Genomic DNA, 26,967 nt, shown 5'->3' with positions numbered 1-26,967 from the left:
TCCAGGTTGGGGATTGAACCTGTGTTCTGGTGCTGCAGAGACAACATCAATCCTGCTATGCCACAGTGGGAATTCTTCATTGTATTTTTTTTAATTAAAAAAAATATTTCTATTTTTTCCATTATAGCTGGTTTACAGTATTCTGCCAAATGTCTACAGTACAGCAAAGAGACCCAGTTACACATACATATACATTCGTTTTCTCACATTATCTCCCATCATGGTCCATCAAAAGTGACTAGATATAGTTCCCAGTGCTATACAGCAGGACTTGATGTATTTTTTTTAAAGGTATTGTATTTCTGTATTCCTTTTCTAATTTCATTGTTAGTATACAGAAATGCGACTGAGTTCTGAATGTTAATCTTATATCCTGCTACTTTGCTGAATTTGTTGGCAAATATATATGAGTATTTCCTCCAAGTATCTACTTGCCTCCCCCCCTCCTTTTTTTTTTTTTTTTTGCTTTTTAGAGCCACACCCGCGGCATATGGAGGTTCCCAGGCTAGGGGTCAAACTGGAGTTGTAGCTGCCAGCCTACTCCATAGCCATAGCAACGTCAGATCTGAGCCTCATCTGCGACCTACAACGCCAGATCCTTAACCCACTGAGAGAGGACAGGGATCAAACCAGTGTCCTCATGGATACTAGTTGGATTGGTTACCGCTGAGCTCCCCAAATTTCATTCTTTTGAGCTGAACATGACATGTTATGCTGTTTGCTTCTAAAAAAAAAAAAAAAAAATCAGAGCATAAATAAAATCTTCTAAGATAGAGTGAGAATGTTTTTTTGTCCCTCACTATGTGGCAAATAAGGGGCCAGGGGATTATTCTGATGGTGGAAACCATTTCACTACCACATACAGACCCCACAGTACAGGTCACTGTCACAGTGCTGTTTTCCAATCATGCCCAAACATCAAAATACTTATGTCATTCACTAGCTAATTCCTTAAAGAGAGGACGAGAGTGATACACAAGTTTATTGACATGGACCACATTGGGAACAGTGCCTCCTGTAGTTACACAAAATGGAAAACCTGCCTGAAGAGCTTCTTCAAAATGCAGATGGAGGGAGTTCCCGTTGTGGCACAGTGGAAACGTATCCGACTAGTATCCATGAGGACGAGGGTTCAATCCCTGGCCTTGATCAGTGGGTCAAGGATCTGGCGTTGCTGTGAGCTATGGTGTAGGTCACAGATGTGGCTTGGATGCCGTATCGCTGTGGCTGTGGCATAGGCCCAAGCTCTGATTAGACCCCTACCCTGGGAATTCTCATATGCCACATATGCCCTAAAAAGCAAAAAAAAAAAAAAAAAAAAAAAGGCAGATGGAAATGCAAATCCAGTTTTTAGAGAAAATGCTGCTGTGGAGCCTGATAGCAATTATTTCCCTTCAAACGGTTTGTGTATCAGGAGAGAGTGACTGGGTGAGAGAGGCTAACAAAAGGTGAAATTCCTTTATTTTATTTATTTATTTTTTTGGCCATGACTGCAGCATGCAGAAGTTCCTAGGCCAGGGATCAAAACTGAGCCATAGTAGCAACTTGAGCACCTGCAGTGATAACACCAGATCCTTAACCCACTAGGCCACCAGGGAACTCCAAGGTGACATTTCCTCCCCCCCACCCCACTTTTTTCCTTTTTCAGCTGCACTTGTGGCATTTGGAAGTTCCTGGGCTAGGAATCGAATCCGAGCTGCATCTGCAACCTATGCCATAGCTGCAGAAGTGCCAGATCCTTAACCCCCTTGTGCCAGACAGGCATTGAACCAGCAATGCCACAGAGATGAGCTGGATCATTAACCCACTGTGACACAGCAGTGACCCAAGCCACTGCAGTGACGATGCTGGATCCTTAATCTGCTGAGTTACCCAGGAACTCCAAGGTGTAATGCTTAGAGATATTTGATAAACGATAGGGGAGGGTACTAGCTACAGTCGACCGCTTTAATAGTCTATTTCAGCCTAGTTTAGTCATGAGATTATAAGTGAAGCACCTGTTTTAATCTTAGAAAATTTGATTTTCATTTTGCTGTGGCACCTGTGAAGGAAACTGGTGTGGAGTCTTTGAAAGGGTTTTCTGGGGTGATTCTGACTCCTGAAATGGGAAACCTTGTCTGTCAGTTACAGACAACATGGATTATACATAATAAAAACCAGCAGAATATGGAATGAGAACATTTTAATTGAACAGTACAAGTTTTTAAAATGAGAGTACAGGAAAATACGGTACATCATTCCTTTCTTCACTCAGTAATGGTTACCTTTTCTTGTCCACACGTATTTAACATAAATCACAATGCTTTCTTGTAAGGTGTTCAGCAAATCCAGAGGCAGCCTAAGATATCATAAATGTTTTGGTTTCTATCACTGAAGAAGGTTTTGTAACAAATGCAAGACCACGGGCACATGATGCAGATGGTAACAGTCTCCAGAGCCATTTCCATTTGCAGCAAAACAAAACCAAAACCACAAAAGAACTTTGTCATTTGTTATCATTTCTACCGAATTATGAAGAAACAAAGAGAAAACCCAGAGTATGGGAAATCTTGACAGATGGTACTTTGTGCCCTATGGGGCTCATGGTCTAGCAACTGATACTCAAAACTTCGTTAAACACTCATCATTTAACAAATGTCATAAAAAACAAATGCTACACCAGAATGATTAACTCAAGAACATTTAATAAAGGGACTATTTACAGATTTGTGTTCAGAATTAAGGAAACCACCCAGGGGTGGTGAAGCCCCTGAAAGCAGTTATCACCCTTGAGCCTGACAAGCAGGGAGAAGACCATGAGTCGGAGAAGTGGGGCTGCCCCACGGGACAAAGACATGGGAGGGAGGGAGGGGTGACACGCTGTGGCCTCTCCCCACACCAGCTCATCACTGACCAGCCCCTCCCATGTTCAACTAAACAGAAATCCTAGGAAGCCTGGGGCAGAGCCAGGAAAGGAGGAAAGACCACGATCCAGATGATTTCCATATTTCCACCATGTAGCTCATACAACCCAAGTCATCCTGCCCCCCCAAGCAAAGAGGTTTCTGACTCAGATGGGTCTTTCAATTATTTGAAGGATTCGTACTTAAGTGCTATTGATGTCATACACTTGACTTCTACATAGACCATAACACAAAATAGACTGTCATTACATTGGCTTTGGAAGTCTATTACCTTTTAAAAACATTTTACAATGAGAAAAAAAAAATTTTTTTAATCTTTTTCTTTTTAGGGCCACACCTGTAGCATATGGAAGTTCCCAGGCTAAGGGTCAAATCAGAGCTGCAGTAGCTGGCCTACCCCACAGCCACAGCAACGCCAGATCTGAGCCGCATCTATGACCTATGCTGCAGCTCATGAAAACGCCGGGTCCTTAACCCACTGATCAAGGCCAAGGATTGAACCTGCATCCTCATGGATACCAGGTGGGTTCATAACCTGCTGAGTCACAATGGGAACTCTGAAAAAAAAATCTTTTATATTCACCACATATCCACCATTTTCAGAACTCTTCATTCTACTTAGTATTCTTTTCCTGCTGCCTCCAAACATCCTTCAGTTTCTTCTGAAGGCAGAGCTACAGAGGAAGAACTGTTTTTCTGAAGATGTCTATTCTTCTCTCACTTTTGAAAGATGTTTTTGATGGGCAGTCAAACTCTAAGTTGCAGAGGTTTTTGTTTTTTTTTCTTTTGTAATTTAATGATGTTACTCTGCTGTCTTCCGGTCTGCATAGATTCTGACCATGTATGTTGCCATTCTTTGCTGTGTGAATACCTTGTGTCTTTTTCTCCATGCATTTTACAATTGTTCACTTTAACACTGGTTTTCATTAATTTGATATGATGTCTGTTGACATAATCTTGTTTGTATCCTCTGTTAGGTTCTTTGAGCTTCTTGAATATGTGGAGTTATACTTTTCATCACACATGTATATTTTCACTCATTAATATTTAAATACTTCTGCCCGTCTCTTCTCTCACTCTCATTCTGGAACTCCCATTACACATATATCACATCACACCACTGTAACTGATTTCCTATTCTTTCTGCCCCCTCATCCCTCCCCAGTCTTTTTCTGTGTATATCATTTTGATAGCTTTTGTTCTTACTTTTCAAATTCATTGTTTTTTTTCCTCCTCTTCTATGTTTGTTTGTTTTTCTTTTAAAGGCCACACTCACGGCCTATGGAGGTTCCCAGGCTAGGGGTTGAATCGGAGCTATAGCTGCTGGCCTACACCACAGCCACAGAAATTCAGGATCTGAGCTGCATCTGCAACCTACATCACAGCTCATGGCAATGCTGGATCCTTAACCCACTGAGCAAGACCAGGAATTGAACCTGCATCCTCATAGATGCTAGTCAGATTCGTTTCCACTGAGCCACAATGGGACCTCCCCTCTTCTATGTTTAACCTGTTCCTTTTTTTTTTTAAGGGCTGCACTCATGACACATAGAAGTTCCCAGAATCTGGGTCGAATTGGAGCTGCAGACGCCAGCCTACGCCCCAGCCAGATCCGAGCTGCATCTGTGATCTACACCATAGCTCAAGGCAACGCTGGATCCTTAAACCACTGGGCAAGACCAGGCAGCAAACTCACATCTTCATGGATACTAATTAGGTTCGTTACTGCTGAGTCATGATGGGAACTCCTGTTTAGTCCGTTAATTCTATCCAGATTTTTTTTTTTTAATTTTTCAGATGATGTTTTTCTTGAGAAGTACCACTTGGGCTTTTTTTTTTTTTTTTTTTTTTTTGCCATTTCTAGGGCCGCTCCCACAGCACATGGAGGTTCCCAGCCTAGGGGTCCAATCGGAGCTGTAGCTGCCAGCTTACGCCAGAGCCACAGCAACTTGGGATTCGAGCCGCGTCTGCAACCTACACCACAGCTCACGGCAACGCCGGATCGTTAACCCACTGAGCAAGGGCAGGGATCAAACCTGCAACCTCATGGTTCCTAGTCGGATTTGTTAACCACTGAGCCACAATAGGAAATCCCCACTTGGGCTTTTAAAAATATAGCTCCCATTTCATGTTTCAGCAAATTCATGTTTTCCTCTACTTTATATTTATATCAGCTATCTGAACATCCTTGTTTACTAATTCCATCCACTTGTCTTTTCCTTCTAGTGATTGGTTTTTCTCCTGGTTACAAGTCATATGTTCCTGCTTCTTGGCCAGACACTGAGGGTTCCAGAGAGGCTTTCAATCTAGAGTTAATTACCCTCACAACCAAGACAACACTGTCTGTGGGTGCTCCTGATACCCACATGTCAGAAGCTGTCCCCACCCCTGTGTCCAGCTCCTAGGCTCACTCAGCTGACAGCCCTCCAGCACTGCTCTTCCTGGTCTCGGTTTCCTTCTGCACCTGTAAATCAGCACTAAAGCCAAAGACTCAGGGGCTCACTGAGGATTTCTGCACCCCCTCTCTTGGATACTCTCTCCTACCCAGCAAATTCTAGCAACTGTGGCTCCTCAGATGCCAACTGAGCAGGACCAGCAGGACTGGTTCAGCAGGACCATGTCTGTCCCCTGCTTGACCTGCAGCCTGGATGGTTCCATGGGGAGCAGGCTGGGAAACTGTAGGGCCCTCCTCACTCTGTCCACCTTCAGCCGGGGATAGCAAACCTGTGCTCATCATAAGTATAACCACCAGTATTTCACGTGTGGTACTGTTTCCAGCTGGTGACGGCAGGAGAGTTTATCTGGTCCTGTCACACCACCATAGCAGACAGCAGAAATCTTCATGCTGAACACACAGCTACCATTTTAAATGCCTGTTTTCTGATAATAATTTACATACAATGAACACAACTTCCTTACTACATTATTTCAATAAGATCATGCTTACCAAATTGTTCAAATTAGGACTACTCCTCTGCATGCAATCTCTAATATAAGACACTCAGCATTTCCTCTGAGTGTGTATACCCTACTGTACCTTTTCTTTCTTTTTTCTGACTGCCCCCAAAGCATGTGGAAGTTCCCAAGCCAGGGATCAAATCTGTGCCTAGCAGCAACCTGAGCATTGCAGTGACAACACTGGTTACTGATGCACCAGGAACTCCTGAGTTAACCTTTCTTTTCTTTTCTTTTTGGCTTTTTAGGGCTGCACCTGTGGCATATAGAGGTTCCCAGGCTAGGGTCAAATTGGAGCTGTAGCTGCTGGCCACAGCCCCAGCAATGCAGGATCCGAGCCGTGTCTGAGATCTACACCACAGCTCACAGCAATGTTGGATCCTTAACCCACTGAGCAAGGCAAGGGATTGAACCTGCGTCTTTATGGATGCTACTCAGATTCGTTAACCACTGAGCCACAACAGGAACTCCCTGAGTTAACCTTCCTCGATGAAATCTTTTACTCATTTGTTATGACAATAGTTTTTCTCCTGTTCAGGTCTTCTAAATATTTAATAACCTGTCACTTGTGATAGAAAGGTCTGGACTATCTCAATAATGATAAGACATCCATGCTAAGGAACCATTATTATGTAATAAGTTGTTTTTCCTGGGAGAAGGCTTTCCTATATTGCCACTTTTTAAAAAAAGTCCTCTCTCTGAATTCTGCATGGCGGGGCACTCATTGCACTGACAGGGCTTCTCTCTTCTGTGTCCTTGGAGAGGCAGAGGCCTGACACCTCATGGCCTAGTCCCCACTCTCATACATGCACACCACGTCTACAGCACATGACTTCTCTGATGCACCAGGAGCTGGGCCTTCCTGTGGAAGGTAACCCCACATTCACTGCATCCATAGTATTTATCTCCTGTATGGATCCTTTGGTGTCTCATGAGGTGTGACTTTCTAGTAAAAGACTTCCCACATTCCCCACACTTATAGGGTCTCTCTCCTGTATGAATTCTCTGATGTATAATAAGCTGTGCCTTCTCAAAGAAAGCTTTTGCACAGTCACCACACCCATAGGTTTTCTCTCCTGTATGATTTCTCTGATGCTTGATGAGCTGTACTTTCTGAACAAATGCCTTCCCACATTCAGTGCATTCATAGGGTTTCTCCCCGGTATGAATTCTCTGATGTCTAAGAAGCTGCGGCTTCCAGGCAAAAGCTTTCCTACATTCACTACACTGGAAGGGTTTCTCTCCAGTATGGGTTCTCTGATGGTGAATGAGACTTGACTTCTCACTGAAGGTTTTCCCACATTCACTGCATTTGTAAGGTTTCTCACCTGTGTGTGTCCTCTGATGTGATATCAGGCTGGACTTTTGGGTGAAGGCTTTCCCACAGGCGCTGCATTCATAAGGTTTCTCTCCAGTGTGAGTCCTCTGATGTGTTAGGAGCTGTGACTTCCCAAAGAAGGTTTTTCCACATTCAATGCATCCATAGGGTTTTTCTCCTAAATGAATTTTTTGATGTCTGATTAGTTCTGACTTCTTAAAGAAGGCTTCCTCACAATTACTGCATTGATAGTTCTTCTCTCCTGTATGAGTCATTTGATGTTTGACAAGTTGTGGTTTTCTGATGAAGGCTTCACCACACTCACTGCATTCATAGGGTTTCTCCCCTGTATGAATCCGCTGATGCCTAATGAGGAGTGAGTTCCTGCTGAAGGCTTTTTTACACTCACTACACGCATAAGGTTTCTTCCCTGTATGGATCCTCTGATGAGTAATAAGCTGTGACTTCCAAAAGAAGGCTTTTCCACAATCACTACATTTATAGGGTTTCTCTCCTGTGTGCGTTCTCTGATGTGTGATGAGTTTTAATTTCTGGGAGAAAGCTTTTCCACAGTCACTGCAGCCATAGGGCTTCTCTACTGTATGGGTTATCTGATGTCTTTTGAGCTGTGACTTCCTGCTGAAGGCTTTCCCACATTCACTGCATCCATAGGGCTTCTCTCCTGTATGAGTTCTCTGGTGCAAAATGAGCAGTGACTTCCTACTGAAAGCTTTCTGACATTCACCACACCCATATGGTTTTTCTCCTGAATGAGTCCTCTGATGAATAGTGAGTAATGACTTCTGTGAAAAGGCTTTCCCACAGTCATGGCACCCATAGGGCTTCTCTCCTGTATGAGTTCTCTGATGTATAATAAGCTGTGACTTTTTGTTAAAAACCTTGCCACATTCCATGCATAAACAGACTCCTGCATGGTTTGAAACAAGCCCTGGCTCTTTACTGCTGACTTTTCTACACTTATTGCAATCAGAGTATTTTACTCCGCCATAAGCTCTATCAGCTTTGATACAGAATAATAATTTCTTATTAAACTCATCAAGTTTCTTTTTTTCACTGTTATTTTTTGGAATAAGAAAATCAAAAGGATGTTTCAAACTTTTTTCACCTGTGCCACATTTATGAGATCTCATTCCTAAATGAACAAAGTTAATGCTTGAATGAAACAATTTCCCAAAAATGTCATATTCATGGGCTCTCTCCAAACTTTCAAGTTTGTCTTGATTATCCTGGTGCCACATTTTGAGATTATTATCTAGCCAGACTTCTTCTACAAAGGAAAAAAAATAAACCATACTATATAAACTTCCCAATGTTTATGCTTATTGAATAAATTTCTGAAATGGAGCCTAAAATCCCAGTCAAAAAAAAAAAAATCTCCCAAATACAATGTCTACTTATTAGGCATTGAAAATTTTAATAGAAATGAAAAAAGATTTTGAAATTACAAATTTTTATAAACACAAACTTTCAAATAAGGGAAGATGAAATATACTCAAGCGATCATGAGATAAAAGAGATGATCAATTTCTAATCAAACAGTGGGATGATTAACATAGTCATTCCACAATCATCTATTGATTATCACTTGTGCCCAGACTTTGTTAGTGGCAGAATATCAGGGAAGAAGGCAGGTAAGTGCCCCACCAGAGAAGACTGAGAATCACAGGTGCACAACAGCAAGATTAGTGTGCACTGTTAAACATTATCAAGAGAGAAACACTGAATATGATGCACAGAAATGCAAGGTATCCGCCTCACATCTGAAAGGTGAGACTGTTAGTTTTCTGTACTCCTAGTACATCTTAAAAACTCTCTCAAGAGTTCCTGTTGTGGCTCAGTGGTAACAAACCTGACTAATATCCATGAAGATGCGGGTCTGACCCCTGGCCCTGCTCAGTGGGTTAAGATCCAGCATTACTGTGAGCTGCGGTGTAGGTCGTAGATGAGGCTCAGATCTGGTGTTGCTGTGGCGCAGGCCAGCAGCTGAAGCTCCAATTCAACCCTGAGCCTGAAAACTTCCATATGCCTTGATTGTGGCCCTAAAAAGACCAAAAAACAATACGAAAACAAAAACCCACTCTCATTCAAGATCATCACCCAATTCACTGATATCAGTTAATTTCACTATCATGAAAACTAGTTTTTGGCTGCTTCTTGGAATTATCCAAGAGTTCTGCAGTGCTCAGCATCAACAATTTTATTTAGGCCTTGTGATATTTCAATTAAATCTATCATCTATATGTTGAATCTGTATATGAAGATCACTATTCTAAACAAGTATTCTTTGTATAACATTAGATTTTTTTTAACCTCTCAGTAAAAATATCTGTGATCTCCACAATATCACAATTTATTGAGTATTTTAAAGTGTTTTTTTTTTTTCTTTTCTGGACTGCACCTGTGGAATATGGATTTTCCCAGGCTAGGGACTGATTTTGAGCAGCCGTTGCTGGCCTATGCCACAGCCACAGCTATGCCAGATCCAAGCTGCGTCTGTGACCTACACCACAGCTCACAACAATGCTGGATCCTTAACCCACGAACAAAGCCAGGAATGGACCACATCTTCATGGATACTAGTCAGGTTCATAACTCACAAGAGGTACTCCTCATTAAACTTTTCAAGCAATTCCTTTCAATACAGTTAACCTTGATCATCAACTTCACATTCTGAATTTGAACAAATGCTTCATGTTCAAACACTGAATTCATTTAGAATTTTCTTCCAAGTTAAAGCTGTCTGGTCCTGCAAGGTTATTTTCCTAACTCATGGCCTCTCAATCCCCCTCATTTCATATCACACCAGTGGTTCTAAATTAATGGGGAAAAATAAAGTCTATCTCAACAGCTTTCCCAAACTATACACATCTAGCTCTAATAATCCATGTGAATGGTGCCAAGAATCTGTAATTTGTTTGTCTGTTTTTGCTTTTGAGGGCTGCAACCATGGCATATGGAGATTCCCAGGCTAGGGGTCAAATTGGAGCTACAGCTGCAAGCCTACGCCACAGCCACAGCAACACCAGATCTGAGCCATGTCTGTGACCTACACCACAGCTCACAGCAATGCCAGATCCTTAACCCACTGAGCAAGGCCAGGGATCAAACCTGCAAGCTCATGGCACCTAGTCAGACTCGTTTCTATTGCGCCACAATGGGAACTCCAAGAATCTATGATTTGAAACATTTCCCAAGGGAAGCTGAGACATTTGCTTAGACGAAAACCTTTGTATTAAAGAAATATTTGATACATAAGGGAGTTCCCATTGTGGCTCAGTAGGTTAAGAACCCAACTAGTATCCATGAGGATGCAGGTTCAACTCCGGGCCTTGCTCAGTGGGTTAAGGACCCAGCATTGCTCCAAGCTGTGGTGTAGGTCACAGCTGTGGCTCAGATCTGGTGTTGCTGTGGCTGTGGCATAGGCTGGCAGCTGTAGCTCCAATTTAACCCCTGGCCTGGGAACTTCCATATGCCGTGGGTGTTGCCCTAAAAAGAAAATTAAAAAAAAAGAAAAAGAAAAAGAAAAAAGAAATGTTTGATAAATAAGAAAGATCCTATAAAAAAAATATATATATATATATATAAATGTATAACTGGGTCACTTTGCCTATGCCACAGCCACAGCTACCCCAGATCCAAGCTGCATCTGTGACCTACACCACAGCTCACAACAATGAGAAAAATAGCAGAAACCACCAGAACTTTGTAAATCAACTATATATATAAAAGAGCCTATCTTACCTGGCCTCACAATAAACTGATTGAAATATTTAGTAATTACACAACATTAATTCTATAGCAGACTGAGAAGAGTGTTATTTGCCATCCTTCTACGAGGGAAAAAAATCTTAAGACCTGACTGGTTAAGAAGTTACAGATAATGTCTGATCAGGCCTGGAGTTCCTCAGCAAGTAGAGATTTCAGAAAAGGCACATTCCCTGGAAGTGAAAAGGGAGCTCAAACTGAAGAGGGAGCTATCTAGAGAGAAGAGTGTACTATTCCAAAGGCCCACCTGCAGAGAAACTTGTGTGAAAGACATGGAGGGAGAAGCCACTTCCAGCGCAGTCAACTATGCCCTCTGGGCACAGGAAAAACTGCAGAGATAGGAAGCATCCACATTCACACTGTGAGGGTCTTCCAAACAAATGGAGTTAAAACGTCACATAGCAGGTAATGGGGGTTTCAAACCCAGCAGACTACTTGAAGGGATGAATGAGAAGCTTTAGAAGCTAAACACCAAGGGCACCAGGGCACCAGGAAGATGTCCTAGCAGCTAAGCCCAAAGCTCTTATTTGCAAGAAGGCAGGGAGAATGCGTAAGGCATTGGAGTTTCATCCTAAACCCACAGACTCATCCTCCTATCTGTCGGTTTGAGACAGAAACCAGACAAATTAGAGAGAGAAAAGAAAAATAATAAAGGAAACTCTAATGTAATCAAAGTGTCACCTTAAACAGGACAAAACTGCATTTTTTTTAGGGCCGCACCTGCAGCACATGGAAGTTCCCAGGCTAGGGGTTGAATCGGAGCTGTAGCTACCAGTTTACACCACAGCCATAGCAATGCCAGATCCAAGCCATGTCTATGACCTACACCACAGCTCACAGCAACACCAGATCCTCAACCCACAGAGCGAGGCCAGGGATTAAACCTGCATCCTCATGGATACTAGTTGGATTTGTTACTGCTGAGCCATGACCAGAACTCCAAAACTGAATTCTTAAAGAGGAGGAGAAAAGCCTACCTCTGCAAGTTGGACTGGGGCAGGAGAAAAGAAAACGTTGACTGGGGAAGCTGGGAGGAAGGGCCTTACCCAAGAAGGCAGGTCCTAAGTTAGCATGCTGCTGCAGACATGAGCTGAGGTGTTCTCAGCAGCTCTACCAAGGGAATACATGCTGATGAGGAGACCAGGACAAAGAGCACATTAAAAGCAGGAAGACCTCATGTCACTACCCCTGAGTCAACTCTAAAGATGCAGTCACTGTGAACACATCTTTACAAATAACATTTCAAAAGTACCAACCTAACATCAAAACCCTAAGACTGAACTTTCATTGTCTGCCATATACTTGATTATTTCTCACCTGGAAAGCTCTGACTTAGGATTTCTTCATCTAATATCCATGGGTCTTCTTGTTCCAGCTTGAAAATTGTGTCGGGTTTGATAATTTGATAACCTGTTAATTGGAAACACAGAGAGTCCCAATTGCTTGGGCTAGCAGACTCTTATGCATAAAGAATATGTCACTACAGGGGCTATAAAACAAAGCAAGCAAAAAAGCAAAAAAAAAAAAAAAAAACCTCTTTCAACTGGGTATAGAAAGCAAAGCATCTTTGATATCTGAAATTTAAATCTGGAATTCATAGTATCCTGCGGCCCACAGTGTGTTACAGAAGAATGTCCTTACCCAGGAAAACCAGGCTGCTATAGTTCTCCAACATCACATCTCTGTACAAGTTCTTCTGAGTGGGATTAAGCAGCTGCCACTCCTCCAGTGTGAAATCCACAGCCACATCCTCAAACGATATCTGAAAAAGCACCATCCTGTTATACCTAAAGTAACTCCTTTGTTGCACATAGGCTTTTGCGTCCAAGCTAGTCCTATGACCTCCAACTGCTGGGATTCATTGCTATTTGACCCTCTGCTCTTGACCATGGACAGGACCTACCAGCTTGCTTCCACTGAATGGACAGGGGAGACGTGATGGTCTCCCTTCCAACAGAAGAGAATGTGTCTTTCATGCTGGGAACCCTCTCCTGCTCTCTCTGGGGAAATTAAGCTGCCGCGTGGGGAGGCAACCCTGTGGACAAGTGCATGTGAAAAGGACCTGAGACCGGCCAACACTCACGTGAGTGAGCTCAGAGGGGGTCACCTCCTTACTGCCCCATGAGGACTGCAGCCCTTTCCAACACCCTGACTACAAGGTCATGTGACCCTCCGTCAGAACCAAATGGGGAAGCAGCGGGCAGACTGCTACCTCATAGACACTAAGATAAATTTTTGCATGAGATAATTCTGTTTTTTTTTTGTCTTTTTAGGGCCATACCCTCAACATATGGAAGTTCCCAGGATAGGGGTCAAATCAGAGCTGCAGCTGCCAGCCTACACCACAGCTATAGCAACAAGGGATCTGAGCCACATCTGTGACCTATACCACAGCTCATGGCAATGCCGTATCCTTAACCCACTGAGCCAGGCCAGGGATTGAACTCATGTCCTCATGGCTACTAGCCAGATTCGTTAATGCTGAGCCATGATGAGAACTCCTGCCTGGGGTAATTTGTTACACAGCAATGGATAAGTAGCAAAATTATCCTAATCTTGCATTATACTTTGAGAGAGAAACTAAAATATTCATCATTATGAATTCATTTACCTATCCACAGAATAAGAACTAGGAAAAGGAGTTCCCATTGTGGCTCAGTGGTAATGAACCCAACTAGTATGCATGACGACTAGGGTTCGATCCTTGGCCTTGCTCGGTGGGTTAGGGATCTGGTGTTGCCATGAGCTGTGGTGTAGGTCGCAGATGCAGCTTGGATCTGGTGTGGCTATGGCTGTGGCATAGGCCAGCAGCTACAGCTCTGATTTGACCCCTATCCTGGGAACATCCATATGCTGTGGGTGTGGCCCTAAAAAGACCAAAAAAAAAAAAAAAGAAAGAAAGAAAAGAAGAAAAAAGTAAAAAAATAGAGGAATAGGTTTTATTCACTTACTTATTACTACTTTTTGGTGGCACCTGCAACATGCAGAAGTTCCCAGGTCATGGATCAAACCTGCACCTTAGCTGTGACAATGCCAAATCCTTAACTGCTAGGCCACTAGGGAACTACATAACAGGTTGTATTTAAATAAGCAATGTTTCTCAAAGAAGGTGCCTCTGGTATTTGGGAACAATTCTTAGCTGAGCAGGACTGCCCCATGCAGTATAAGGCCCTCACAGCGGGCCTGGCCTCTACCTGCTAAGTGACAGTCACTGTCAAAACCAGAACCACAGCTTCATCTCCAAAATATACCTCTCCCTCCCAGAGGTTCTGCTCCAGGCAGGAACCAGCCACCTCCCTTAGACATCCTTGAGAACAAAGGCATTCTCGGCAATTCAGGGCCCCAGAACCGTAAGGTGCTAGAAGTAGAAAGGTGAGTAGAAAAAATACTTCTCAGTCTCTGCAGGCCAGAGGCAATCAGGTGTTCTTTACAGAGTCCATGAAACTACACTCAGGGTGTGGGGACAAAAGGCAAAGGAGCTGGAACCACCAAAACAATCTGGAACAGCAAGGTCCTACCATACAGCATGGGGAACTCTATCCAATATCTCGTGATAAACCACAATGGAAAATAATATGAAAAAGAATGTATGTATCTGATCCCTGCCCTGAGAACTTCCGCTTGCCACAGGTGTGGCCAAAACACAATAAAACGAATAAAAACAAAACAAAACTGACAAGTGCCATTGAGGATGCAGAGCAACAACAACTGTTCACTGCAGGTGGGAATGCAAAACTGTGCAGGGACTCAGGACACTCTGGTAGCTTCTCACAAAGTTGAGCACAGACCTAACATACACCCAGTAATCCAACTCCTACATATTTACCCAAATAAAATGAGAACTTACGTTCAAATCTGTACGCAAAGGAGCACAACTGCTAAGAACTGGAGGAAACCAAGATGTCCTTCACCGTGAATGGATTAGGTCTGGTGCCTTCACACAACGTGACACAACTGTGTGAAGCCAGTTCACAAGGAAAAGGGACAAACTACTGAAGAATGAGTGAAAAAGCCAATGTCAAAAGACTACATCAGGAAGTTTCCCTGTGCTGCAGCAGATTAAGGACTGGCACCAGTTTGATCCTTGGCCCAGAAAGTTCCACATCCCAAGGGTGTGCCCCCCCCCCAAAAAAAGGATCCTGCTGTGGTGCAATGGGATCATCTCTGCAGCACCAGGATGCAGGTTTGATCCTCAGCCTGGCACAGTAGGTTAAAGGATCCAGTGTTCCTGCACCTGCAGCTACACTGTAGGTTGTAACTGCAGCAGATCTGATCCCTGGCCTGGGCTCTCCACATGCTGCAGGGCGGCCAAAAAAAGATTACATCCTCTCGGTTACATTATACGTTGTTCTGGAAAAAGCAAAACTACGAAGACAGAGAACAGAGGTTAGGGATGCAGGAAGGTGAGACCCAGGGAGTGTTTTTGGAGAGATGACTATTCTGAGTCCTGACTGGGATGTTGATTACATGATTTTTTTTTTTTTTTTTTTTTTTTTTGCTTTTTAGGGCCAAACCTATGGCATATGGAAGTTCCCAGGCCCTGGGTAAAATCGGAGCTGCAGATGCCAGCCTATGCCACAGCCACAGCAACTTGGGATCTGAGTCTGCAATTTATACTACAGCTCACAGCAACATTGGATCCTTAACCTACTGTGCCAGGGAATGAACCCGTATCTTCATGGATAACAGTTGGGTTCATTATCACTGGGCCACAGCAGGAACTCTAATTACATGAATTTATACATGTTTTAAAACTCATGAGAAGTCTGGCTCCTGGTAAAAAACTAGGACTTTCGGGCCCACCTATGAGCAATTACAAAGGCTTTACTGGCTGGCCTTATGGTGGGAGCTGCCCTCCCCACCCCAAGTGTGGTGCACAGCCAGTGTGTGGGCTGCCAGTTCCAAAGGGCGATTACTTTGGGCCCCAAAGTGTGTGCCTGGAACTGGCCTGGGGTCTGTGTGCACCCCAGGCCCCTGCATGTCAGGGTCAGGGTAGAGGACTGTGAGCTAACACCACAGGCAAACCCCACAAGAAGATAAAACAAAACCCCCTCGGGGTAAGACATGGATAAAAACTGGCTTGTTAGCCATTTGGGTGCTCACAACAAAGAGCCCAGAACTGCCCCATCTGGAGCCAGCAGATAGGACGGCCATGGACACTGACACTGTCCCAGGCTGGGCCCACAAACACCTGCTGCCAACGTTGTCAGAAGGTGTCAAAACAGTGCCAAAAGCTTTTCCACTTTCCAGACACTGGGAGGGACAGGCTATCACATAAATGGGCCTGGATGTTCTCAACAGGTGGATCACACTGGGCCTCTCGACCCATCCCGAAGGCTTCAGTGGACCGTGACACTTTCTTAGGGTCTGGTCTAGCCATCCTCATGGGTTCCACAGACTCAGGCTACTCTACTCAGGCCCTATGTGACCATATTCATTTCTTGTTCGGGTTTTGAATTCACTGCATCTGATAACAGCCCCAGATTTGCCAAGGGGTTGAGTGAGAGTCTTCGTGGACAGTTTAAGGTCTGACTAAAGTGGTTGATACGAGGGGTCAAGATCACCACCGCCTGGGCAACAGGGCCCAGAAGAGCAGCCTGGGACCCCAGCGCAGCAGCTCCCAAAGGGCCCTTCTCCCTGGGCCGGGTGTTGGGCCAGGCTGGCTTTAATCACAACCCCTTCCCTCACACTTACATCTCCAGCTCTGTGGGGAACACTGCAAGAAACTTCCATCCCCCATGCCTCTTCCTGAAGACTCAATGAAATCATGGAAAATCATTTTAAATCAAGGCAGTTCCCGTCATGACTCAGTGGTAACGAACCTGACTAGTATTCATGAGAATGAGGGTTCAATGCCTGGCCTCACTTAGTGGGTTAAGGATCCAGTGTTGCCATGAGCTGTGATGTAGGCCCCAGATGAGGCTCAGATCTGGCGTTGCTGTGGCTGTGGTGTAGGCTGGCAGCTGCAGCTCCGATTTGACCCCTGGCCTGGAAACTTCCATATGCTACAAGTGCAGCCCTAAAAAGAAAAAAAAAAAAGTAAAAACATTTTAAAATCTTTTAAGAATTCAGGGTTTTTTGCTAACCAATTCTTAAACATGATCTCTCTGGTAAAGCTATATAAAAATATCTATCCCTCTGTGTAGGGATAAAGGGTCTTTTCAGACAGTCTGGATGAAAACAGAGGATGATTTCTTTTACAGTTTTGAGTAAAATGGGACACACTAATAATAACAACAGAAAAAAGAAAATAAAATCCAGCACCATGAGAGGCAAAGGGCCCTTGAGGGAGAAAGGCATTGGATCTTTGTTTTTCAGACCTATTCCTTCTTCCTGGAAAAAAAGAAACAGCTCTCTGCACTTCTCTCCACGCTCCTGTAAGAACTCAGGATTTAGACTTCTGAGCCAAGCCAACACCTTCCAGACGGGGCTGCCTCAGCCCCTGCACTTTCCAGGCAGAATGGCTGGGTGCTGCCTGCGTCTCATAAAGGGTGAGGTCCTGATTAAACAAAATGGTTCTGAACAAGCCATGCTGGACAGTCCCTTGAAAACCAAGGACTGAGCTAACACCTGGAACAGAAAGCTGTGCTGGGGGCCCTGTTAACCTAACTGCCTGAACACAGCAGGTCCTGCTTGGGGTGCACCAGCCCTGCCAATTCTGTTTCCAGGAGGATTGTACATGCCCTTCAGGGTAAACCTCTGCTGGGTACACGCCAGGTGTCATGACCCTCATGTCTCAGCCCTCGCAGGCATTCAGGCCAGCTTCTGTCCACTGGTCAGGGCTCTGCTGTGAGGAACCAAGGCCTTGTGCAGGCTCAGAAAGATTCCCACAGCAACATGAGAGGCCTCCTGAAGGAATGAGATGAGCTTTCTTGATTGGGAAATGGTTGAGACCACATTCATCCTGGGAGGCAGGCGCCATCATCCTGCTCGGGTGGCCTTCCTCAGGGCCCCAGCTGCTGCTGCCCCGGATGAATCCCGTGGCTCCTGTCTGGGTCCCCCAAAGTCTGGCCCACTCAGGTCCACAAGGGGGGAGCCTGTTTCTCACTCAGGTCCTGGAAAATCAAGGGGGGGAAGCTGAAGAGTCCGGCTGCTGGTTAAAAACCTATGGGGGAACCATTAGGTCCAACCACAGGCAGGTACAAAAGCTGTGACCTGGCTGGCCTCCTAGGAGTCTCTGCCCTCCTCACTAGGCCTGGGGTGTAGCCTGTGCGCCCCAGACTTCAAGGGGCCACAGACAGGAACTCAGACCCCACTGGTACATGATCTTGTGCATCGTCCTGTGTCTCTCTGAGGCCTGTGGCAAAGGCCTTTTTCAGGTGCCTCTCTAAGGCCTCCCTGTGGCAAGGGTCAGGGTGGGAAGGGCAGACAGGACCTGAGGACACTGTTCCTAGTGTTCCCACTCAGACTCAGGACCTGTGCTTTCCACTCCTACCTCCCCTTTCCCTTCTTCCTGACCTGGTCCATAAAATAGTCAGGGCCTTTTGCTCGGGGCGCCCTGGGCAGTGAGATGAGCCCTGCATTGGCACTGGCCATTCCCTCTACAGGAAAAGGTAATGGGAAGCTGGCATCTTCCTCAGCCTCAGGCTCTTGCTTGTGCCATTGCAGTGACTAAAGGCTCCTGGCTACTGTCACTCTGGTTGCTGCTGTCACAAGCTACTCTGATCTCTCATCTCTCAGAGCTCCTGACACAGAACCAGCCAGCAGCAAAGGGGAAAAGCCAATGTGCTGTGCACTGGTTTAAGCAACCAAATTTTTAGGAGTCCCTTAGTGGCCCAGAAGGTTAAAGGTCCAGCATTGTCACTGCCACGGCGCAGGTTTAATCCCTAGCCTGGGAACTTCTACATGCAGCAGCTGCAGCCAGAAAAGAAAACACAAGAGAATTTTTAACAGAAAGAAAAAATGGAGGGAAAGGAAGGTGGGGCGGGGGTAGCTAAGTGAATAGGAATCGCTTTGAAAAGTGAAGCACACCACAGTACTTTTCTTCAGTCCAAAAAAAAAAAAAAAAAAAAAAAAAAATCAGAAAAAAGGAGTTCCCGTCGTGGCACAGTGGTTAACGAATCCGACTAGGAACCATGAGGTTGCGGGTTCGGTCCCTGCCCTTGCTCAGTGGGTTAAGGATCCGGCGTTGCCGTGAGCTGTGGTGTAGGTTGCAAACGCGGCTTGGATCCCACGCTGCTGTGGCTCTGGCGTAGGCCGGTGGCTACAGCTCCGATTCGACCCCTAGCCTGGGAACCTCCATAAGCCTTGGGAGCGGCCCAAGAAATAGAAAAAAAAGACAAAAAAAAAAAAAAAAAATCAGAAAAAGGAGCTGAAGGCAGACGTCCAGCTTTTGCCAAGAGAAGCAAAAACATCTCAACCTAAAATGTATCAAAAATTCCTTTTCACTTGACATCTAAAAAAAGGAAAAAAAAATCCAACTAAGAGAATAGTTTTGGCAGGCATTTAAAGGTTCTGTAATCACCAGGTCTACCAGATGACTTTGGTTTCTTCCCTGGAACCCGAACAGAGGCAGGATGTGTGCCCATGGCCTATGAGCCATGTCTTTTGCCCACACCGAGGGTCTCTGTAAGAACAGCCCAGGTTATAGGGCTTACTCATTACAGGGCTTTATCCACTAGATCATCTACATAAACAGCTACCAATATGTTTTCTTTCCACGTAATGATCAGGAAATGTTTGCTTCCACTGAGAAAACAGACGGCTTTTTGACAGGAAACCACATGATCACTTCCATTTCTCTCCGTGGAAGCTTCTGGGACATCTGAGGAAAGCTTGCAGTTCTTTTTCTTTTTTTTTTTTTGCTATTTCTTGGGCCGCTCCTGCGGCATATGGAGGTTCCCAGGCTAGGGGTCGAATCGGAGCTGTGGCCGCCAGCCTACGCCAGAGCCACAGCAACGCAGGATCCGAGCCGTGTCTGCAACCTACCCCACAGCTCACGGCAACGCCGGATCCTTAACCCACTGAGCAAGGGCAGGGACCGAACCCGCAACCTCATGGTTCCTAGTCGGATTCGTTAACCACTGCACCACGACGGGAACTCCAAAGCTTGCAATTCTACGCTAATGATGTAGGACCTTATTTCTTTTCATTTTTTGTTTTGGAGGTTCCCAGGCCAGGGGTCAAATCAGAGTTCTAGCTACCGACCTGTTCCACAGCCACAGCAACACTAGATCCAAGTCACGTCTGAGACCTACCCTGCAGCTTGCAGCAACACCGGATCCTAAACCCACTGAGTGAAGCCAGGGATTGAACCATGTCCTCATGGACACTAGTCAGATTCATTTCCACCATGCCACAACAGGAACTCCAGGACCATATTTCCTACATGTCTACATCCCCACTTCAAGATTGCCGTATGATTCCACAATCCACTCTGTGCTTCTTTTGGCACCCTTCTTCCCAAGTTCATACTTTCTCTGACTATAAATGCATTCAGTCCTTTCCAGTTGGTTGTCATGACTCCTGTAAGCCTCATTCCACCCATAGAAAAAAAATGCTGGAGGGTAAACAACTAGCTCACCTGTGACTTGATCATTTTCTGCAGTTCTGAGGAAATCCACTCTTCTCTGACTTCTCTCAGTCACGATGCTCCAGTCAAAGGCTGAGAATGCTCCTCAAGTCCTGTGGCCTTTTCTTTCTCATCTCACATGAGTTACCCTGGTCCTGAGAGCCATGGCCTGGAAATGCAGTGCAAATTTTATTATAAATGATACAATTAATTTTAGGACGTCACTCTTGGTTCTCTCTTACTGGGAACTCAGTCAGGTGGTTTACCAGTGCTAAGAAACTGGACGTGAGCTACTGACACATGTCAGTTGAGCCAACCACAGCTGGGCCAGGCCTGCACCACAACACACTGTGCTCTGCAGTCTGGCTCCTAGTTGGGAATGCCAGAAGGAAGCCACCTGCCTCAATGGGCCAACCAAAGACCCTGGGGGAGCTCTGCAGAGACATCGAGAAAGTCTAGAAACACAGTCTTGGCTCTTTCATCCTGCAGCACCATTTCCTGGAGGCATTCTTTTTTTGGCTGGGCCCAAAGCATGCTGAAGTTCCAAGGATGGGGCTCGAACCTGAGCCACAGCAGTGGCAACACTGGATCCTTACCTGGAAACCCCTCCCAGGGGGACTTAAATGAAATGACTGGCATAGATGCTACAGAGTGCAATGCAACTCACTTCCAGGCAGGACAGGACACAGGAAATGGCTTTTACATCAAGATGATGACGTAGCCTGGGATGCCTGGCCTCTACTCCACAATCAGCCCTGGAGCAGAAGGAAAGCGTAGATCACAGTAACTAAAAGAAATGGCAAAAAGAAGACGGGAGACCCCAAGGAGACACAGGCCGCAGCGAAACTGCATGTTTTTGGCAGAGCAGATGGGGCTATTGCCCAGAGCAAATGCAGTGGAAAGAGAGGCCTGAGGAAGTCTTTTCCATTTTTCCTTTCTCAGCTCACTCTGGGGCAAACACTGCTGCCCCTTCCCCCAGAAACCAGCACAATAGCCCAGCCCACAGGTTTCCAGGGGGTGATGGAAGCCAGACCAAAATCCCTGCTGAGTTTAGGAACATGGCGATAGCAAGGGATCCCAGCTGCCTTTTGGCTCATATTCGACCCCCAGCGCCCCCAGACCCCCCCCAAGGAAACTGCTCCACAGGTGCCTCTTCCCAAGGGTTCCTGATCCTTGAGTGAAAAGAGAAACCCCTGAGTTTTCCTTTCCAAACCTGGGGTCCCTGAGGTGAAGGCCCACTTGCCCTGGAAGCTGCTTCTCTTGCTTTTTTTTTTTTTTTTTGGCTGTGCCCGAGGCAAGTGCAAGTTCCTAGGCCAGGGACTGAACCCAAGCCACAGCAGTGACAATGCTGGATCCTTAACTCACTGAGCCACCAGGGAACTCCTTGCCCTGGAAGCTTCTATCTTGTCTGCACCCCTTTTGGGTTGGTTCACAGAAGAGCTTGTGGAGCTTCTCCTCTGGAAAAGGGGATGAGCCGATAGGACTAACATCTAAAACAGTCACCCTGGTTCCTCCCGCAGGACCCATCACACTCCCGCACTTTGCTCCCATGCCTGCATTAGATCTCTCACACACACTCATGCACTCAGACAGACATACTCACTGTCTCATTTATGGGCCAGGAAAGCAGCCATTTGCTGAAGACCTCTTACCCCCAGGCCCTGTTATGGGCACATGGGAGAGACCACTAAATAAGACAGACAGGGTCCCTGCCCTCTAAGAAATGCGTTCTCGGACGGGAAACAGACACACAAGTAATAAACAACTTCAGACTGTGAGAGTGCTCAGAAGAAACTTTCAGTGTGACAGAGGAGTAGGTGGATGGAGGCCACTCCCTCAGCAAAGGCAGAGACCGCCCCCTTGAGATGACTTTTAGCTGAGCCCTGAGAAGAACCGCCCCCCCCCCCACGGCTGTGATGAGAAGACCACGCCCATCAAGGAGCAAGACCACACCCAACAAAGGGCTGCAGCTGGAGGCAGTTCAGAGACAAGGAGGCAGAGGGGCTTGATGAGCCAGGGGAGGACTTAAAGCCAAAGGGGTCTCAGAGAACTTGAAAACAAGGAAATAGTCAACACACTCACGGCAGTGCCGGGGGCGGGGGCGGGGGCGGGGGGGTGGCGGGGTGGGAAGCGGGATCAGAGAACAAAGGACAGCATGGTTATTAAACAGAAGTCACTACGTGAGAGTCACCTGAGCCAAATCATGACCAACATTCATTCAGATCCACCTAAACCCCATACCACCACCCTCACAGACCCCACAATCACCAACGCCCAAAGCTCCTCAAACACAGGTTCCAAAGAGAGTTGGATCACTGACCCCCTGAGGATTCTCCAGTCCCCAGATCACTCTCATGCCCCTCACAAATCTCCAGACCACACAACCACCAAGTTCCATAAACCCACATGCCCACCGCCCCCCTTAGGACGTCTGGGCCATCAATTACACACATTGTGGGTCCCCAGGGACCCCTCTAGCAAAGGCCCCAACCACCAACCCCCCGTGACAGAACCAAACCACAGAAGCACATGAACCCCAAAATCTCTCCACAGCCCCACCCCCAAATACCCTCAGAACCCTTTACTCCTGATGGCACGAGCCCTCCCTCACTCTGCCCTGTGCATCAGCCACAGTCGTCCCTATAGATTCCTTGATTCACTACGAGCCCACAGTCCCTGATTCCCATCACTGGCTCCTCCGAACCCTACTCCAAAATCTCCACGATTTATTCCACGGAAACTCAACCAAATGCTGAGTCCCAAAGCCCTCCCACAAAACTCCAATCACTCTCTCCTTCAGGCACCTACCCATTCACTTTTACAGGTGATCACTGTCCTCACAGAGCCCCGCCTCCCCCTGCAGGCTTGCTATTTCCCATCACCACCCACCACCCAAACTAGCTCCCATAGCTAAACTCAAAGGAACCCCCAGCCATTCCCTCCCATGGTACCCTCTCTCTAGTGTACCCCACACTACCCACCACCCACACCCCCACAGGTCATCAAAGGGCCTCCAGCTCTACACCAACACCAACACCCTGATCCCTCCAGCAATACTAATTACCACCCCATTTTCCAATCACAATCTCTAACAGGCCACCCGTCTGCTTGTGTCCAGACCTTACGTCACTGACACTCAGTTCTCCAATCTGATATCTCAGTTGCAAGATTCCCAACACCAGCTAGACCACACCAGCTATTCCCCTCCACCAAAAAGCAGCCATTGGATAGTCAGGGAAAAAACAAATGCAGACTTAAGAAAGAAATATGTGGAGTTCCCATCGTGGCGCAGTGGTTAACGAACCCGACTAGGAACCATGAGGTTGCGGGTTCGGTCCCTGCCCTTGCTCAGTGGGTTAACGATCCGGCGTTGCCGTGAGCTGTGGTGTAGGTTGCAGACGCGGCTTGGATCCCACGCTGCTGTGGCTCTGGCGTAGGCCGGTGGCTACAGCTCCGATTCGACCCCTAGCCTGGGAACCTCCATATGCCGTGAGAGCGGCCCAAGAAAATGGCAAAAAGACAAAAAAGAAAAAAAAAAAAAAAGAAATATGTCACCTCAAAGATTTTTTTATTTAAAAAAAATTTTTAAGGGCCTCACTTGTAGCACCTGGAAATTCCCAGGCTAGGGGTCAAATTGGAGCTGCTGCTGCCAGCCTACACCACAGCCACAACACCACCAGATTTAAGTCATATCTATGACCTACACCACAGGTCACAGCAACGCCTGATCCTTAACCCACTGAGCAGGGCCAGGGATCAAACCTGCACCCTCATTGATACCAGCTGGGTTCATTACTGCTGAGCCACAATGGGAGCTCCTCACACAAAAGATTTATTATTGAGGGGTTGGGGTGCTACAACAGGGAGAACACGGTGGCCCTAAGAGGCACAAGTATCTCTGCACAGTGTGGGGAAGATGGATCAAAGGGCCTGGTGGTGGTGAGGGAGTTCCCTGGTGGCCTAGAGGTTAAGGATTTGGTATTGGCACTACTGTGGCTCAGGTCACTGCTGTGGCACGGGTTCAATCTCTGCCCTAGGAACCTCTACATGCCAGAGATGCAACAACAACAAAAAAAGGAGTTCCTGTTATGGCTCAGTGGAAATGAACTTGACTAGTATCCATGAGGACTCAGGTTTGATCCCTGGCCTTGCTCAGTGAGTTAAGGATCCAGCATTGCCATGAGCTGTGGTGTAGGTCACAGATGTGGCCCAGATCTGGCGTGTTGTGGCTGTGGTGTAGGCCAGCAGCTACAGATCCAATTCAACCCCTAGCCTGGAAACTTTCATATGCCACACTTGTGGTCCTAAAAAAAATAATAATAAAGGGCAGGGTGGTGACCAGACAGTAGGTCAGAGAACATTTACCAGAGGTTGGCCAGTTTTCAGGAGGGGACAGTTCTCAGGAAAAGCTGTAAGCAGCTCAAGCTTCAGGTGGACCAAAGTTCAGGGAACTGGGGAAGGAGAGAAGCTTAAACGAAGTTTAGCTAACAAGCATTTTGATCAGTGGGGACAAACTGTTCAGCTAATCACTGATGAGGCAAAGGACGAGAGTTTGAGGGACTGATGTATATTTACCTGTGGCCTTGTCATAGTTAAACAAGAGAGTCCTGTGGGGAAGGGGGTTCTTTGCAGCACCACTAAGCAAGGCCAGGGATCAAACCTGCATCCTCATGGATACTAGTTGGGTTTGTTACCACTAAGCCACGATGGGAACTCCAGAGAGATTTCTTAACTGTCTTGTTTTCCAGGAGAGCAGGGCTCAGGTAAAACCCAACAATGTCACAACCAGCAATGCTTCCTGCTAATGAAATCCTCAGTCCTACCATTTTGAGCCCTCTAAATGCCCCCAAACAGACCCTCAGGGCCTGATCATTCATTCCATCAGGCCCAACTGCCAACCCAAAGGCACCCAAATCAGAGACCATTAGAGTCTTTGTGTTTGTGTATGTTTTTAAAGAAATTTTAAATTTTTAAATTTCTTTAAAGTATAGTTAATTTACAAAATTGTGCCAAATTTCTGCTGTACAGCAAAGCTACCCACTCATACATATATGTGCATTCTGTTTTTCTTTTCCTATACTATTTTCCATCGTGATCTATCCCAGGAGATTGGATATAGTTTACTGTGCTATGCAGTAGGAACTGGTGTCTTAATTATTCCTACAAACATCTCTCAACCTACGTCTCTAACGCACACACTCACCCCACACAGAGGGCAACCTCCCGGGCTGCCTCACTCCCAGAGCTGTTGACCCCCAAGTCTAGGACTCCCCTCAAAAGTCCCTCGCAGAGGCCCCCATCACCCAATTAGTTTCCTCCACCGGCTTCGTAACTACTCACTTCTCTCAAACCTCGGTATAGATTTTCACAGACATTCCAACATTCCGACTCTCCAGCGTTCTCACATTAAAAGCTCCACAGTTCCCCTTCACAGATCCCTCATCACCCACCACCACGGGAAGCCTTAACACTGACTCCCAAATCTCCCTCCCGAATCCCACAATCACCGCCCCCCCACCCCTACAGACCCCCCCCAGTCCTCCAAACGCTGCCCAGCAAATTCCGGCTCCCTCCTGCCTCCGCGCTCCAGCCGCCCACGCCCCGCCCCCCACCGCTCCCTTCCCACACGGCCCCCACGGCTACTCCGCCGCGGACCACCACCCCTCCAGCCTCACCCCCACCTGGACCGGGATCCGCGCCTGCTTCGCGCCCGGTTCCGGAGCCGGTCCGCGCTGGGGTCAGCACAGGCCCGGGTTGGACGAAGAGGCTAGAGCCGCGCCGTCCCGCACCCAACCCCAGCCGCACACGCTTACCCGCTGGCCCACAGCCCTGAGGCAGACTCAGCCGGGCCGAGGAAGCGGCTGCGCGGAACCACATTTCCCAGAGTCCCACTCGGTTTAGAACTACATTTCCCAGGGGACTCTGTGGCGCGCCTCCACGATCGACAGGTTTGAGGTTTCCTTTTGCAAAGCCCCACTTCACCTGCCTGGGGGAGCTTGTTCCAGACAGTGGGTTGTAGCCGGCTCTGCCCGCTCAAAATGTGTTCACCGTCCTTGCCATTTTTGAGCATAGAGCAAAGTAATTTATAAAATCAAAGTAATATAGGTAAGTTTTAGTGCCTCCTATACAACAGTGCCAACAAAAAGAATGACAATAGATGAAATGAGACATCTAGGGAGAAACAAAGTATAATTATGGAAAGAGAAGAAAATTAATGAAAATTAAAACAGAAATTGAGGAGGCAAAATAGAAAAAAATTGAACTTGATAAATCAGATTTTTTAAGTAAAATAAAAAAAACATACTAGAGATTTTTATCCAAAAGTGGGGAGAAACAGCAAACAATTAGTGATAAAAAACAGAATTAGCCATAAAGAACAACAACAAAAAAAATTGTGAAAGAATATATTGCTTAATTATATATAATAACTCTGTGCATTAAGTTATTAAATTTCAAACCTAAGAAAGTACACTACTTAAAGGAATAGTTAGGTA

General features: G+C 46.2%; 1 protein-coding gene across 6 annotated transcripts; it reads right to left on the bottom strand.

Annotated features, from left to right (window-relative positions):
- ZNF605 (zinc finger protein 605) lies at positions 2,166–26,377 on the bottom strand. 6 transcript variants are annotated; one of them, XM_013990316.2, is made up of 6 exons: positions 26,287–26,377; positions 21,070–21,228; positions 20,486–20,642; positions 12,604–12,724; positions 12,280–12,372; positions 2,166–8,464 (listed from the first exon to the last, which is right to left on the bottom strand). In XM_013990316.2, exons 3-6 carry the CDS (start codon positions 20,498–20,500, stop codon positions 6,678–6,680), a joined length of 2,016 nt encoding a protein of 671 aa, XP_013845770.1. In that variant the 5' UTR covers positions 20,501–20,642; positions 21,070–21,228; positions 26,287–26,377; the 3' UTR covers positions 2,166–6,677. The 6 variants fall into 6 exon arrangements, with proteins under 6 accessions (XP_013845770.1, XP_005657350.1, XP_013845771.1 ...); XM_005657293.3 differs by having other exon boundaries at positions 21,141–21,228; XM_013990317.2 differs by having other exon boundaries at positions 26,155–26,317.

The sequence above is a fragment of the Sus scrofa genome, chromosome 14 (assembly GCF_000003025.6).
Source record: "Sus scrofa isolate TJ Tabasco breed Duroc chromosome 14, Sscrofa11.1, whole genome shotgun sequence".
NCBI classification, from domain to species: domain Eukaryota; kingdom Metazoa; phylum Chordata; class Mammalia; order Artiodactyla; family Suidae; genus Sus; species Sus scrofa.
Note: the sequence above shows the minus strand (reverse complement) of the source record. Positions and strands in the feature narration are given on the sequence as shown.

Coding starts and splice junctions, on each gene's coding strand:
- ZNF605 (XM_013990316.2), bottom strand. Junction 12,373..12,603: donor TAGCAGCCTGGTTTTCCTGG/GTAAGGACATTC, acceptor TCCAATTAACAG/GTTATCAAATTATCAAACCC. Junction 8,465..12,279: donor CCTAAGTCAGAGCTTTCCAG/GTGAGAAATAAT, acceptor TTTCCTTTGTAG/AAGAAGTCTGGCTAGATAAT.